This window comes from Geospiza fortis, unplaced genomic scaffold (genome assembly GCF_000277835.1).
Source record: "Geospiza fortis unplaced genomic scaffold, GeoFor_1.0 scaffold181, whole genome shotgun sequence".
NCBI lineage: Eukaryota > Metazoa > Chordata > Aves > Passeriformes > Thraupidae > Geospiza > Geospiza fortis.
The window spans coordinates 1,740,495-1,757,127 of record NW_005054412.1 but is presented as its reverse complement, the minus strand read 5'-3'; the positions used below and the strand labels follow the sequence as shown (position 1 = coordinate 1,757,127).

Sequence of the window (16,633 nt, the reverse complement as noted above, 5' to 3'; positions counted from 1 at the left end):
ATAATTTTAAAAATCACATCATTAATCTTTGGCAAAGCTGAATACCATTTTACAGTATCTTACAAGATAGCTGACTGATCTATAGTTCTGTTAATTTGTTCCTTCAGAATATGCATTCTATTGAATGGCAGTGTTCTTTCTTCACTAAAACTAAACCCAGGTACTCTTTAGGATAAAATTAATATCTGGTAAAGGAAGTGACAAACTGTGGTTTTCATCTGGATTAATGCATCCTGTTCTAGATGACAAAGAACATTAATTTGTTACCTTGTGAAAGAAAGAAATCTTCATTACCCTCAACTCTGCTAATGAAGCATTAGCTGTCAGATAGTAACTTAATAATAAGGGAGGAGTGCAAGCTAGGAAAGAAGCAGATTTCTCTTTGAGAAATTGAAAGTCAACATTTATGGATTAGAATAGATCATCATTGAAATTCTTTTGAATCCTAAGTTAACTTTTATATTATTCTAAATTTCTAGCACTGAGTACTCTAGCTCTTCTTGTGTTGTTTTGACACTTTGTAACAAACAGGAGAGGTGTATTTGACCACAAAATTTTTCAGTTTCTTCACTATCACAAGAGGAGCATGAAATGAAAGTTGGTCTGGGTAGTCTTCTTTTTGTGAGTGGAAGACTGGCTTGGGTGAATGTTAGTGGAGTGGATATAAACAGATAGCACTGAGGGCAGGAAGGCCTTGAGTGTAGATTCTGTGGAAGGGAAGAGCTCTTTGTGCAGGCCCTCTTAGTCCCTCCTCATCAGGAAGTCCAGTTCAGTGTGAATTTGAAATGCTCTTTGCTTTTGAGCTCTTTCAGCATACACTGATTAACATTTAGTTCTAAACTAATAAAAGTAAATTGTTAAGCTGGATTTAGTTCTCCAAGGTTTATTTTTGGAAAGCATATGCTATTTCTTTTTTTTTTGTGCTCAGTGCAGAATGAATCTTTCTAACTGTAAAATTCCCTCTGGCTATAAAAGTATAACCAGAACCTCCATGGTCTCTAGCTCTGAAAAAAGAAACACCCAAGGCTGATATGATATGCATGTTGAACTTTTTGTAGCTGTCACTAACTGCAGACATAGTTAGAATCTAATATTGAAGGAGAAGATGGATAATGAGAGATGCAGGGAATGGTCTTTAACTCAAAATTTTTGTACATGAGTGTTTGGCATTCTCTTTAGGAATAATTGAACTCTTTCAGCTCTCTCAAAAGTTAGTATGAGCTGGAGGCATTTGGCAAGTCTGAAAGATAATCCAGTTAAATTAATAACCTGATCCTGAATTAATAAAAGCCTAACATTTTTAAATCTGTGCAAGAAATATCAGAATTTTCTCCATGGTAGTTGGCTTTTGAGATTCTCATTTATACCCAGTTGAGACTAATGTGGTTGCCAGCAATGTCTCCTTTGCTGAAAGGGCCCTTGTGCTGCTATTTCTGCTTTGCTGCGCCAGGTGCTTTTCTGATGCAGATAGGGAGCTGGTTCAGGTAGATAAATCAGCAGAAAGCAAATGGCACACAGAGTGATGCAGTGCCTGACTGCATGGTCCAGTGAGCACACAGCACTACCAATGAGAGGAGGACAGAATCTAAGGCTAGAGAGAAGAATACCAGCTTTGATGGCAGCTACTTATTTGATTGCAGCTCCCTCAGCTTCCTTCTGGTGTCTGTTGTAGCCTTCATATGAAAATGTTTATCACTTTGTGTTAAAATTAACATAATGATTGCAGAAAGTGAAATCTGTGACTATTTTAAGCATAGTACATGTTAACAATATCTGAACGTGTAGCTTAAAATAAAGGAAATATATTTTTGGTTTCAGCCCAAAGCAGCCAATGTTCTTGGAGCAGTTAATAAGCCTCTTTCGTCAGCAGGCAAGCAGTCTCAATCCAAATCTTCACGAATGGAAACTGTAAGCAATGCCAGCAGCAGTTCAAATCCAAGCTCTCCAGGAAGGATCAAAGGGAGGTTGGTAGACAACAAAGGATCTTTGATATTTCAAATATTTGTAATGGAAACTTTGAATACTTCTATAATGTTTTCTAAGTAAAAGACAGAATTCTTTTATCTTACATTGAAGTAAACTTACATACCACATTGGTATAACTGAAGCCATGAGTATGGCTTTCTAACTCCAGAAATAAATTTTCTTAAAAAAACAAAAACAACAAAAACCAACCAAACAAAACCCCACCAAAAACAAACAAACAAACAAAAACCAAACAAAAAAAACTCCAAAACATCACAAAACAAAAAAAAACCAAACAAAAAATCCCCACAAAAACAAAACAAAAAACCCCCAAACCCCAGAATCAAATTACAAAATTACATCCAGAATTGGCTGAAGGAGAAAAGGAAAGCCTCATATGTTTTAATTTTTTGAGGGCAGAATTGGGGTTTTTTGGGGTGTGTTTTAGGTAGATAGCTGTGTGCCCCCCACACGTATGTATGTACACAGGTATGTGTGTGTACACACAGCTGCAGTCCCTGGGAACCTGGCTGTAATGCTACAAATACATCCCACCCAGGGAGAACTGGTAGACCATTGTAGTGGTCCTGCATGACTTCCTCCACAAGTCCTGCACTTTACTGGACTTTGCAGACGAATATTTTTGGATTTTAGGATAGTTTTGTGATGGAGAAGTGAGTGCATTGTAATGCTACATAAGTCATCTTCTAGTTATCTGTCTTTAAAATTATGGCTTATTTTGTGTCAGTTTTGTAGGTTATTCATCAGTTTATGTTTCTTACATTCATTTTTTTCTTTTAACTGAAAGTTATATTGTCACTAGTTTGTTTTTTTTTTCATGGGCAGTGAGAGATTGTATAGCCTCCGCTATTTGTATTCTTTCTACTGTTTCACATTCTTTCAAGACTTAGGAAATGTTATGTTTGAATTTAAGACTTCTCATTTGGTACTTCTGTGACTATTAAATATATAATATTAATTTTAAATGTAGTGCAGTGTTTTACAATAAATATTTCTCCATTGGAAAGTCTGCAGAAAGGCTTATTTCATACAAGTCATGCAGGTTCACATGCTGCACTGTATTACTGGCTAATGACAGGTTCTAGGACTCCAGATTCTTCTCTATATCCAGCAAAACAAATCTGAGATCAAATTTTAAAAAATGCTGCACTCACAGCATAACATGTTCTGTCATCTTCATGATCTCTCAATTCACTTAAGTTTAAGGGATTAGTGTTTTGGGTGGAGATGCCAAAGACAAAAAGAGATGGGAAGGATTCAGGATGCATGATATTTCCAGTTTAGTATGTCTGAATATGTACAGACAGATTTGCATCTTTTGAGAGGATGTATAAAACCTGAGCTTCCCATTACATCCCAGTTAATACAGATTGTACACCTGTAGGAGTGAGAGAACGTCTTTCACTCACTATGCAGTGCCCAGGCCAGGGAGTTGAGTTTGTGTATTTGAATACCACTTTTCATTTCCACATGCAGCATATTTCTTTTCATTAAAAAACGTGCACTGGTAAGATTTAAAAATCTTGCTTCTGCAGATGAAATGAAATGACTTGTGTATTGGCTTCTGTGCATTACCTTTTATCTGTGGGTCTCAGTGTTTTACATATGCAGGAGGCATTATTGTCCATGCTTACATTTGCAGAAACTGAAATAAAAATGAAATTACTGCTGCAAAAAGCAGAGGGAAATTTGAACTGCTGTTTTATTGCCTAAACCTCACCATAGGAAGATGTGTGTTCTTTGGCTGGTCTGTCTGTGAGAATCTTCGATGGCTATAGGAAAGTGTAGGCAATTGTATGCAAACACAGATTTACTCTTGCAACTCACACTCTTCTGTTTAAAAGGGCTGCTTATCTTTCCCGGTGAAAAAATGAAAATTGAATGTGGTTTTGATCCAGACATTTGTCTTGAGACTTAGATGGTGTGGCTTGTGATACTTGATATCTATAGTAGTACCCACAGCAAAAGGTTCCTTCTGCCAAATTGTTCTTGGTTTATTAATAGATCTTTTAAAATGAAAATTGTTTTTTTTTTTTTTTAATGATTGGCCAATGTATTATAATAATAAGGGAAATACATGTTTATTCATCCTAGGCTTGACAGTACTGAAATGGACCACAGTGAAAATGAAGAATTCACACTGGCTTCACCCTTACCAGGAAAGAAAACTGACAAAAGGGACGACTCTGATCTTGTAAGGGTGAGCTGTTAAGATTAATGTGTTGATATTTGAGATAATTAAAAAAATATGTTGAAACTGAGCTTATATTTTAAACTACTGGAAAATGTGTTTAGAGTTGGATATGAAAAAAAGTTCTGTTTCTCATAGAATCATATAGGTTGCAAAAGACCTTTAAAGGTCATCAAGTCCAGCCGTTAACTCAGAAGAGTAAAGTCCACCATGAAATCATGTCCCTGAGCTTACAGAAGCTTTGTCTTTATATATATATATATATATTTTTCATTAATAAGAAAGGTTCCTAATGAGGATGTAAAACATCTCACTCAGATGTAGTACTTTAATATGTAAAAGAAGTTGTAAGCAGGCTAAGTATTACCTTAAGCAGTATTTATACCGGTATCAGAGTACAGGAAAATAAACCACTGAAGAAAATTATAATTGTATTGTAATTCTAAAAGCAGGTCAAATAAAATAATAAGAATTTCCCTTACCACTAGTAAGTTTCACTTCTTTGTGCCTTAATAGCAGTTGACAGTCTGTAAATTTTGTAGTATTTGGGATATGCATGAGAAAGTAATAAGATCAGATTTGCTAGAATTGGATTTTCTAGGCTGCATTAAAGATGTCCTGTATCTGATGTCACTGCTGCTTTATTTCTTTTTACTGTCTCTGACATTTCTCTTCTCTCTCATTATGTCATTCTGGTGCATTTTTCTGGGTTGCTTGGGACATAAGCTACTGTTAAGTAAAAATTCCTGTACTTTTGTTTGTCTTGAAGTATACATAACTATCATATACTATGGGAAAAGCAAATCAGTTTATAACTAAATAAGAAAAATCTGGAATCTCTTGTCAAAAAAAACCCCAAAACCTTCTGTAAACCCTAAAGTCTGAGAGTCCAGACAGCTCCTGCATGCAGTCCATGTTTAGAAGCATTAGTTTGATCTGGTAACTATTGAGAAAGCTCAGTGATAAAGCAAATATAGGTCAGTGTCTTGGATACTTTTGAGAGCATCATTCCACTTCAAATCTGTAAGTGAGTTGCTCAAGATCATGGATTCAGAACTAATTTTTGGGTTTTTGGAGATGGGGAGCAGATTAGAGCAAGGATTACCTGAGAAGCAGGATTTTCATTGGGTAGCAGAAGGTCGATGTTCTAAAGGTATTGCTCTTCAGGATATTTGTCTAGATTAACACCTTAGATTAACAGATTAACACCTTAGTTCTAAGGCTGTGAGACACTGTTTAGCCCCAGGGACAAACTTTACTTTGAAAATTGGCAGCAGTTACTTACTGGCTCAGAGGAGTTGCAGTGATAGATGTGCATCTGCAAAAGCAAATAAAGTGGGGAATAATGAGAATGTCACTGAAGAAATTAGCTGACAGGAGATGTCATCATTGTTCAAACATTTTTCTTATTTTCTTCTAGGGTTATTTTTTTTCCTTTTTACCCTCATATTCTTCCTAGATTTTCTTCCTGCTTTTCTTGAAAGAAGTTTTTGGTTAAAATGGAGACATGAATGAATATGTAAGCCGACCTGTATCTTATGTGACAAGGCAGATGTACAGGGAAAAAAATCTTCATTTAGGTTTTAAATGATGTATCTCTGATTATGTAGATGAAATTTCAATGTGGCAAATACTAATAAATGTGTTGAAATACAGTAGTGTTACTATGAAACAAACATTGGTATGAAACAGAAATAGTGTAAATATTTGGACTTTTGGATAATTTCATTATGTGAAATGAAAAAGTCACCCATGAAATGGTGGATAGGTAATGTTTTCTGCTTTTATTTTTCTGAGGGTTGGTTGGGGCAATATAGTAGCTGATTATTGAAATCACTGTTTATGGCTCTTTACTGTGCTCTTTAGAGAACTAGAGCGTGGAGAGAAAAAAGAATAGTTTCTATTAATATATTTTCAAACCTTATGATTCAGAAGGCGTTCTACCTTTGTTGATATGTAGAGGGAAGGGCTGCCATCCAGTGGAACCTTGACAGGTTTGAGGATTGGGCCCAGGGGAACATCAGGAGGTTCAAGAGCTCCAAGTGTAAGGTCCTGCACCTGGCTTCAGGCAATTCACAGTATCCATACGGGCTGAGGGATGAAGGGATTGAGAGCAGCCCTGCAGAGAAGGACTCTCAGGGTCACTTGTGTATGAGAAATGAGACATGAGCCAGCCACGTGTGCTCACAGCCCAGAAAGCCAACCATGTCCTGGGCTGATCAAAAGGAGAGTGGCCAGTGGGGGCAAGGAGGGGATTCTTGATGTCTCGTGGGACCCTCATCTGGAGTGCTGTGTCCAGCTCTAGGTCCCCATTGGAAGACAGACATGGAGCTGTTAGAGCAGGTCCAGAGAAATGCCACAAGAATGATCAGAGGGCTGGAACACCTCTGCTAAGAGGAAAGGCTGGGAGACTTGGGATTGTTCAGCTTGAAGCAGAGAAGGCTCTGGGAAGACCTTATTGTGACCTTCCAATATGACAGGGGCATGTAAGAAAGATGGAGAAATACTTTTGACTTGTCCTGTAGTAATGGGACAAAGACAAGTCTTAAACTGAAAGAGGTGAGGTTTAGATTGGACATAAGAAAGGGATTGTTTACAGTGAGGGTGGTGGGACATTGGAACAGGTTGCCCAGATGAGTTGTGGATGGCCCATCATTGGAAATGTTCAGGGCCAGGTTGGATGGGGCTTTGAACAACCTGGTCTAGTAAAGGGGTCCCTGCCCACGGCAGGATGGTTGAGATGGCAGGTTGGAATGAGATGATCTTCAGAGGCCCCTTCTGACCCAAACTGTTTATTTTAAGGCTTGGGTGGGTTGTTTATTGCTCAGAGCAAATGTTGGTACAGCTCTGACAATAGTGATTTGGCAGCTAACACTAATTCCTGTGCTTCCTTCTACGGTTGTAAAGTCAGTTTGCCCACTGTACTAGTGCCTTGCCAGTGCCAGCACAGGAGCCAGGCATAAGCACCCTGCAGCTCACAACAAGAGCTGAAGGCACAAGCTGGCAATTCCCATCTTCTCTTTCTGTTTTCCTGTTAGATAGAAATGCGGTTATGGATGTTCTGTCCTACTGTGTTGGACACAACAGAGACTACAAATGAGGAAGGCCTTACACACTTCAGGGTTTTAACTACTCACCTTTCAAATAATCTTTCCCCATTGTCGGGTATTTTATATGTAGGTGTGTGTTTATATTTTTGCAAATGTTTTTGAAATGAATATGGTAAACAATCTGAGACAACTTGTGTAATTTGAAGACTCTGTCTTGTTGGAGGAAGCTTCTACATGTGACTGTTTAATATGGCAGCTTAATTTTTTAATTTAATGGTGCAATCTTGCCTTTTCAGTCAGAGATGGAGAAGCCTAGAGGAAGGAAGAAAGCCACTATCACAGATTCAGAAGAAAAGCTAAGCATAGATGACCTGAATAAAGTGGGTCAAGAGCAGAAGCTTAGAGGTAGTCAACGGGGAAGGAAGAGACCTGCAGTTGTATCAGAAGCTGATGAAACACAATGGCAAGAGGAAAAAAGGCTAAAAGAAGATGTGATAGAAAGTGAAGATGAACAGAATAGTCCACCAAAGAAAGGGAGAAGAGGACGCCCTACCAGAACAAATAATGGGGCAACACCAAAGGAAGAACCAGTGGCAAAGGCATCAAAAAGGAGCAAAAAAAAACAACCACCAGCAGCTGCAGTGGAAGAGGAGGAGGAGGAGGAAGAAAGGCAAACTGAAAACATTGAACAAAAACCAAAAGGCAGGCAAAATAGGACGTCAAAAAGAACACAGCAGAGGTAAGTCCATCTTCTTATAAGCTGTGTGTTTTTTGTCTTTGGACATTAGTTATAATTTGATGCTTTGCAATTTGGGTCTTCCTCAAAACAGAGCAGAACCATCTGAAACTAGTACAGTTGAATCAGCACAGTCTACGCCACAGAAAAGACGAGGAAGGTCATCACAAACACCACCAGCACAGCAAAAAAAAGTGTAAGTCCTCTAAATCTGTGTTTAGTGAAAATTAAGTAATGCCTCTGTGCCCCCAAGCAAACCTTTACTGAAAATACTTCAGAATGCTGTAGTTGACAGTTAAGAGAATAAATTGCTATTGTTATTTCTAAAATGTTTTCCTTAGCTGCTTCTCCTAGGGCATCTCACAACAGAGCAGGAGGCTGTAAGTAATTTTAATGTGCTCAGGTAGCATGTGTGTAGCTTTGCTTTTTCAGGAGAAAAGTCAAAGCATACAGAGGCCTTGAAGATAGGGCATTATTAGGACTTAAGGGAGAGGAAAGTGGCCTTGTTTGTTTCAGATAGCAGGGAAGAATCAAATTGTTACTTTGGTGAAACAGAATTGTGGAGAATTAAGTTTATTCTGATTCTCCTTAAATTAATGTTCACTTTCTAATTTGTGGCCTTCTTACTATCCACTTAAATAATTTTCATGCGGAAAAGATGTGTTGTGATCAGTGAGGGGTAGTAGCTTCTGAAAATTCTGAAGTGCATTAAGTTCCCAAATGAAGGTAAACTTGTCATTGGCTAGCTTCATTTTTTTGTGCCTGCTATAGGAAAATACAGGTATCTGTACTTTTCTGTACATATACAGATAATAATATGTAAGTAGAGGTGCACAAGGGGTTATTTGACCACTTGTCTCAAACTGCAGCTCATGGAGAATATTTACTTTTCTAAAACCTGATATAAATTCCTCGGGACACTACTTGGGGACATCTACTGTCTGACGCTGTTGTATGTCTCTGTTGTCTTTCTGGCTTATGGGCTTAGCATCACATTGCTCTTCCTCTGGCAGTGTAGTGTACTGACTTGTCTTATACCAGGGATCTTCCCTACAGGAGAACCTTGCCTGAACAAGCTTGTACCCACATTTCAAATTCTGGGCTCACTCTGGATCACATGATCTGGCATATTGCATGCAACACATCCTGACCTTTCCAGTTTCCCTGCCTCAGGTCAGACCTGTGCTTCTCCTTTACTCTGTAACCAGAAACACAGGACCAACACTGGCTGCTTACTCCAGAAGTCGCTACTACACGTGCAGTAGAACAAGAGCTGGAAACTGCTACTGCCATGCAGGGAAGACAAACCAACAAGTTATTGTTGGATGATGTGCTATGTGGCGTTTGTCAAACATTTCAATATTTAGTAAAAGGCATAACTCTTCTCTGTGAAGTTGGTATGTTTATTTACTCCATTTTAAGCTGACAGTAAACTATATCACTACCCACAATCAGTAACAAGCATAGCTCTCATTCACGTGTATGTACATTGTTCCTGTCAGCTGTCAGGGTTCAAAGTTGTTGGATCTATTCTAGATTTCATTTAAAAAATAAAAAGTGGGTTGTGTTTGTTTGTTTTATCAGACCACCCATATTTTGACTGTTCTTTTTCCAAATCTGCAAGAAAAAGGTGAGACAGTAGCCATTTCTCAGTCTTCAAAGTGCATTGTAGTCAAACCTTTCTCCCTCATCTACATCAGTTTTCACGGAAGGAAGTTGATAGACTGAGCCAGCATTGTGTTCTGCAAGATAAATATATTTATACCAAATGCTTAAAGCTTTCTGTGCTCCTTGGGAGTGGATTTGGCATAAGAATTTGGGATTTTATGTATGAGGTGATAATGTATCCTGTGGGTGGTAGTGTATAACCTATTTCTGATAGCAAATTGGGTTACCACTTGGCACACGTGAACAGACTTATTTTTGTGTCTGCTTCCTTTTCAATTCTGTTGCTTCTACCAGTCTTGGAGGACTTGAGTTGGGCTAATTTGTGTTAAGGGATGGCAAGTTGGTTGGTTTGGAAATACTTTAATTGCTATGTAATTGAGAGATTTTATTTTGTCTGAATTTTAGTGGTTCTCAGGATTGAAAATTCCTACCACTTTCATGATGTGATGGCATCAGAGTATGGTTGTTTTGGATCTGTGCCCCCACTGGAGATTGAAGTCTGTCTGTTGTGTGCCTGGAACTGAGTTTCTGGTTTCATTTCAGCCAAAACGTCACCAACTTTGGGTGCACCAGGGCTGCGCCTGCAGTAAATGGGATGATTCAGCGATTTGATTCTGAATTGTTCTACTGCATTGTGGGTGCAACTGTGGAGTTTTGGATACATTTATAGTTGACTTTTTTTTAAAGGCAAGGAGTATTGGCTAATTCTCATTTTAAGCAAATGGGTGCTTTCTGCTTGTGGCACAAATCCCATAACCAACATAGACAATTTAAGATATTGTTGACTGATTGTTCTTGATTATCCTGATTAAGGTATTGTTACACTGGTTAGCCCTAAGATAGCTTGGAGGATTTGCATTTTAGGTGTTAATTTCATGGGTAGCAATATGGGTTCTTCTAGGTCTGAAGAAACATAGATGCAGTTATTCAGATTTGTTGTGTAAGAAGTCTTGGAGAAGTAGTGTACATCTGTTCATGAAATTGAATAGAGAGAAAACTAACAAACAATATTCAGTCTCTGGCTGTTTGGCTTTTCCTATCCACTGGTTAGTGTTGTGTCAACCTATTTTGGCCTGTGTCATGGCACTGAAGAGAAAAATCTGCCACGTCTGTAGAGGCAAAATTGTTCAACTTTGTGCTCCTGGGCCTCTATTATGGAACAATTTTGTTTTCAAATGATGTTGTCCAACCTCCTAGTTTCACTTCAGTTCTGTGCATGGATGAACTAGACAGGTGTAGAAGACAGCAGCATTATATAACATGAAATGGTAAGGCTGCTGGTTTTGTGTTTGCGCTGTTATACAGATTATACATACATACTGCATATGTACGGGTGCTGTGAAGCTAATCTTTATTTTTCTTCTCATTGTAGCCGTGCAGGGCGTTCCAAACAAGCAGCCAGTAAAGAGAATGAGTCCAGTGAAGAGATGGATGTGTTTCAGAGTGGTTCACCTGTCAGTGATGATATTCCCCAGGAAGAAGTAATGGAAGAAGAGGAAGTTTCCACAATCAATGTAAGAGAAATGCCTGAGCTTTTCTTTGTGAGTCTTCGTGGGGTTCTCTGTGTATTGATGATCAGACAATAGCCTCTCTTCTTAGACTGACTTCTTGTTTTTAGAACTTAACCATCCTCCTTTAAAATGAATGGGGTGGTTTTCATCTGCCACTGTTGTGTAGTGGAGCTGCACTGTAGTGTCCCTAGAGAAGCTGCATTTCTTAGAAAATATAATTTTTTATCAAGTATCTTGAAGTTTCTGTCCTGTGTAGCCTTTCCTATCTGTATGCCAGAATTGTGTAACATCTAATGGGAATTATTTTCCAGGTAACTCCTGCAATTCTTCTCATCTAGATTTTAATAATGAATAAAGCTTCTTTATACAAAACAGACACACAGAATGAATAGTACTGGAAAATAAGCGTGGAGTTTTGGAACAGAATCCTAAACTGATCTCTTCCTCTTACCAGCATATGTTAAAATGAGTTCACTTTTATCTTTATTTCATACAAATACATTGACAATGTTAGTAGTCACACTAAAACTGAGAATGCCTTCACACTTTTGGATAAATCTGATGGTTGGAGCATCTGAGGGTATGAAAACCCTGAGAAAGGAAACGGCATTGTTGTGAATTCCATTAAGGATGCAGGCTCAGTAAATGAAGTTGATCATTGACTGAGACTTGTACTTGTGACAAAATGAGTAATGGATGACACTGCATATGGATACTCAAACATTATTGAGTGAGCCTGAGCATTTTTTCCATTATAAAATGTATTTGTTCTTGAATTTTTCAAAATTTTTCTGTAAAAAACGTTTAAAATATCTTTTCTCCAAATAGGTCCGTCGCAGAACTTCCAAAAGGGAAAGACGATGAGTGAGCATGTAGTTACCAGCCTTCCAGGTGAAAGCTTTGAAGAATGCTTTTAATATAAAGCTTGAGACTGAATGAAGCTGTTAGTGCACAAATGGGGTTGCTGAAGAGAAGACAAAACCTATTTTACTGCCCCTGCATTTGCAGTCCCTAGGTCACAAGCTTTAGCCACACACATGTTGATATCATTAACTGTGGATTTTTGTGAAGTGTAATGTGCGCTGGCTTTGTAGACATATGAACTAAAGAAGAAAACTGTAAATAGTTCTTTTTTTAATGTTTCTGACTTATAAAGTGCTTGTATAGCTTTTATCTGCGGCTTTAAACTGACAGTACCCCACTGTTTATTGGATCGATTGATTTAAAAAAAGAACAGAGTTGAAAATTGATCTCAAGCAATATCTGTCAGTGTTCGTATTTGTACTCTTGTTGACATTTAACTGTGAAAAACAAGTCAGTTGAACAAATAGTGCCACATTCTTTTGCCACTATTTGTCAAGGAGAAGAAGAAGAAGAAAAAACAGTCTTTGTTTCCTTCATGAATATAACCTAGTGTTTACCTTCAGGCACCTACCTATCATCAGAGGTGCTAAATTACTTTCTTTTACAGTTGAACAATATTGGATAGAATAATGCAAGAGATGCAGATTTTGAAAGAAGTTTTGTTTTACACCTCAGTATTGATGCCAGACTTTTCTGGACTTGTAGTGGCATTGAAAATTCAAAAAAGGATTTAAAATACTTTAATTTTAAAAGTGTGTTATTAAATAATGTACTGAATACCCTACCCATTTTATCATCCCCTATCAGTTTTTATTAATCTACTGTATCAATAAAATTCTGTAACTGAGTTTTTAATAGTCTAGTATGTTAATGTGTATAGATATTTCCTTCTGAACATGATGTTCACAAAGAGCAAATTATTACTACATTATAATATGAAATCTGATATATAAACATTAGTGAAAATACAGTTCTTATTACAATGTAAAGTTAATCACAAAGAGAAATTTTATTGATGCAGTGTGTCTTTATAAAGCTGTTCTTGAGAGCCAAGTGTTTTGTATTTTATAGTGAAGTTGCATGTTTATGAAAAATGTGCTGAAAATGGGATGTAATGTTTTTTTTGAAACTCGTATCTAGCAGTAGTATATGGTAGGTTGCCTCATGAGAGATCCTTTTATTGAGAGTTTATTGTACCTTTCTGTTTTGTTTTTGTTTTTTGAGCCAAATTTTTTTGGTATGAAGAGCTAAGTTTTTTGTTGAATAACCAGCTGTCAGTTATTACGGTCAAGGTATTCAAGATTTGAATGAAGCTCCATTTTTATTTTGCTACAATAGAGAGAGGTTGGTTTATGTTTTTGGGGGTTTTTTTGGTTTTTTTGTGGGGTTTTTTTTGGGGGGGGTTTTTTTTTTGGTTTTTTTTTTTTGTTATAATCTGTAAAAAAAAAAAAAAAACAACAAAAGAAACAAAATACATAGAGCAGTATCCTGTATACAGTTTAACAGTTTACAAACTGTCTTTGAACCAAAATATATCAGTTACTATACTCTGCTTAGCCAAGCACACATCATAATTTCAGGTGCTGTTCTCCCTCTGGTTCCCCACAGTTGACAACACATGAAAAATAAATTTCTAACCTTAGAAAATTTTATTTCATTGAATAATGGAGCATTTTCACATAATCCATCAATAAATAAGTTATTGTTGCAAGGTTGCCTGTAAAGATTATAGGAAAGGATAATACTAAACCAGAAATTCACCGATTTCCAAACTGTAAAATCACTAATAAAACAAGCAACCCTTAGAATTCTTTCATTATTCATTTTTTTGGTACCACTAGGAAAAAATATTATAAACAATTAGATTATTCTGCCTCATCTTAATTTTTCCCCTCTTCCAGTGTTCAGCTTTTCAACATTTATACCTATAGATACGGGGGAAATGCTGACTAGAAAGGCAGTTATGGTTGATTTGAATTGACTTTGAAATAGTTGGCACAACGGAACTGGCTTACTTATGCTTCAGCAGTGCAAATGCAAGTTGTTGAGGGTTTTTTATGGTATAAAATTATTGAAAGCTAGCTTTGTATTTTCCTCTTTGACAGAATTGCACTGAAAACATTTATGGAAGATGTACCTTTAAGTCAATTTTATACAAAAATATGAAAAAGTAATGCTGAAACCGCTGCAGACTCTTGAGGCTTTATGTGCATAAACATGGTTAGGTTAAACTTCATGGAATATTGATGCACCATTACTGATCATAATGTTTATTGTAAATTTAAACTATAATTTTGCAATTTAAATGTTGATTTCTTGGGTAATAATGTGTAAATCATTATTTCTTGAGAAATAGGCACAGCAAATATGTCATTCTTGTATTCAAACCTCTTCTAAGTTCATTCTCATCTCATATAAAGAAAATGAATATTTTATGTACTAACATTTTGAGATCTGCGTACATAGCTACAGTAGATTATAATTATGTATAAAAGATAAATTGCTAACATTCAGTTAGCATGCTCTTCTGCAATGATAATGTTAAGTTTATAAAAATGTACTGTATTACATTAAAAGATCAAATTGAACTCACTGTAACAAGTTCCAGTATGACATTTTTGTGAGATTACCAAAGTATCTTGCTGTATGTTGCAGCAAATAAATATTTTGTTACATTTCCTTTTTTTGCTGCAGTGCAACAGGAAACTTTCAGTGATCTGTAGTTCATGTGCAAAATCCAAACAGGGATTTTAATCTTTATACTAGTGTTTAAAAATAATTCACTGATTCCAGAAGCATGGTGGTTTTTTACCTGTCACAGACTGAGATAATGAATATTTAGGGCTAGCTGACCCACTAATAGGAAGGAAACATGAAAGTGTTTGAAGGTTCTAATGTGACTATACTTGTTTCACCTCAGATAATCAGGATTCTGTATTAACTATACTTGACTCTGCCAATTGACTTTATTTTCTAGCAAAATTGAACCCTTTTCAAATATTTTGACACTTGCTGTTTTGACATTTGGATCTCTGTGAACAAAAATATTAGTTTACAAAAATATACTAATATTAAAGACATTTTCACCAAAAATGAATATGCTCAGTTTGTGAGTAACTTGCAAAAAACTTAAGTCTTGAATCCTAAATACATTATTCTGGCATAGCATTTGTCATCTGATACTCTAGAAAAGGCACCACCAAACATGAGAGGGGTGTGTGCAGTTTTGCTGCTATTTTTTTGCGTGTGTAGGTTTTGACAGATTATCCAAGTCTGCTTTTGTGAATACACACAGTAGGTTTTGGATCCTGCAAGTTTACTTATCATTCATACTTATCCCTGTCAGTCTGTGGAGTTAATTCTTAAATGCAGTCATCCTGTGCAAATACAAGTACAAATCAAGAATGTTGTTTGAATATTCTCACAGTTGTGCACACAGAGGATACGAAGATCTTAAAACAGGACACCAGCAATAAGCAAAATTCTGAGTTTGTGGATGGAATAATTTTACAGACTTGCCTGTGTTTGAATATATATATTAGAATATAGATATAAATATATGTAGAGATGGGTACATCTCTGCCTCATCCAAGCAGGCGCAGTACATATTTTACGAATACTTTTTTAAAGAGACACATTCAGGTATGCCACTGTGTTTTGATCAAGGCCTCATGTCTGCAAACACACATGACTAAGATGAGTTCTAGATGGCCATACTGCTGCTCTGATGGTTATGTAATGACCAAAATGATAAAATTCACTTGACCAAGACCAGTCATCCATCAGGAGGAGTAGAAGAATCTGCATGCATTCTTTTTTCCTGTTGCGCTCACAGGTTGCCATTCCAGTCTTTGCATCTTTGTTGGATGTTACCTTTACAAAAGATGTTTACTAACTTAGGTGTAATATCCTAAAACTGGCTGAAATGATTTCTTTTCCACAGACAAGCAAACTTCCTGACGTGTCAGTAGGTTTGCCCCACATCCTCAGGATGCCCTCATTGCGTACAATACAGCTTCTGCTATTTTTTTGATCATGGAAAAGTAAGAAGCTGAATGTTGGCAATTGGTAAAGAAATACAGACAAAAAACTTCCACCCAATTTGCTTTAAAATTCATCAGATTCTGCTGTCTAAAAGATCCAGTCTCTTCAGTGGCCCCCAAGTGCCTCTGTATTTGTGTGGGCAGGATAAACATGGTCTTGTACAGTGTGTACAGTAGGAAAACATTTCATGCTTGCATTTTTTTAGTACCTCAGTACAGTCATGATGTGGTTTTTAGTAGCACTTTCATTTCTGTAATGAAGATCTATATTGTATATTCTTTTTGAAACAGCAGCATCATATCGACGTAAGAAGAAAGAAAGCCTCTAAATACAGATTTCTACCCCTGCAAATAGGTATATCAGTAATGATGCAGTGTGTTGGAATTACAGGTTCTTTGAAGGATGGATAACATAAGGTGTTTGATTTGGCTAGCTGTGTTTCCCATACTTGTATCCTACCTCACATATGTAGACACAAAGAAATGCAGTATTTTGCAAATCAAAGCAGTGGTGCTGAACACTGTCCCTGCTTACTTGGAAGTAATTTTGTTATTAAAAAAGAAATTTCAGGTCACAGATTTGT

At 36.8% G+C, this 16,633-nt stretch overlaps 1 protein-coding gene across 6 annotated transcripts in view; it reads left to right on the top strand.

The window, feature by feature from the left end:
• PDS5B (PDS5 cohesin associated factor B) overlaps window positions 1-15,099 on the top strand; it is an 82,046-nt gene extending 66,947 nt beyond the window's left edge. For 2 of the 6 annotated variants that reach the window (XM_031061415.1, XM_005426363.2), the window contains 6 exons: window positions 1,819-1,964; window positions 4,081-4,186; window positions 7,524-7,966; window positions 8,058-8,159; window positions 11,004-11,145; window positions 11,971-15,099. In XM_031061415.1, coding sequence (XP_030917275.1) covers window positions 1,819-1,964; window positions 4,081-4,186; window positions 7,524-7,966; window positions 8,058-8,159; window positions 11,004-11,145; window positions 11,971-12,006 — 975 coding nt within the window. In that variant the 3' untranslated portion in view covers window positions 12,007-15,099. Of the gene's footprint in view, window positions 1-1,818; window positions 1,965-4,080; window positions 4,187-7,523; window positions 7,967-8,057; window positions 8,160-8,976; window positions 8,978-11,003; window positions 11,146-11,970 lie in introns of those variants that run through there. The other 4 variants (XM_005426364.2, XM_031061416.1, XM_031061414.1 and 1 more) reach the window with 4 other exon arrangements.
• Window positions 15,100-16,633: the final 1,534 nt, after the last annotated feature.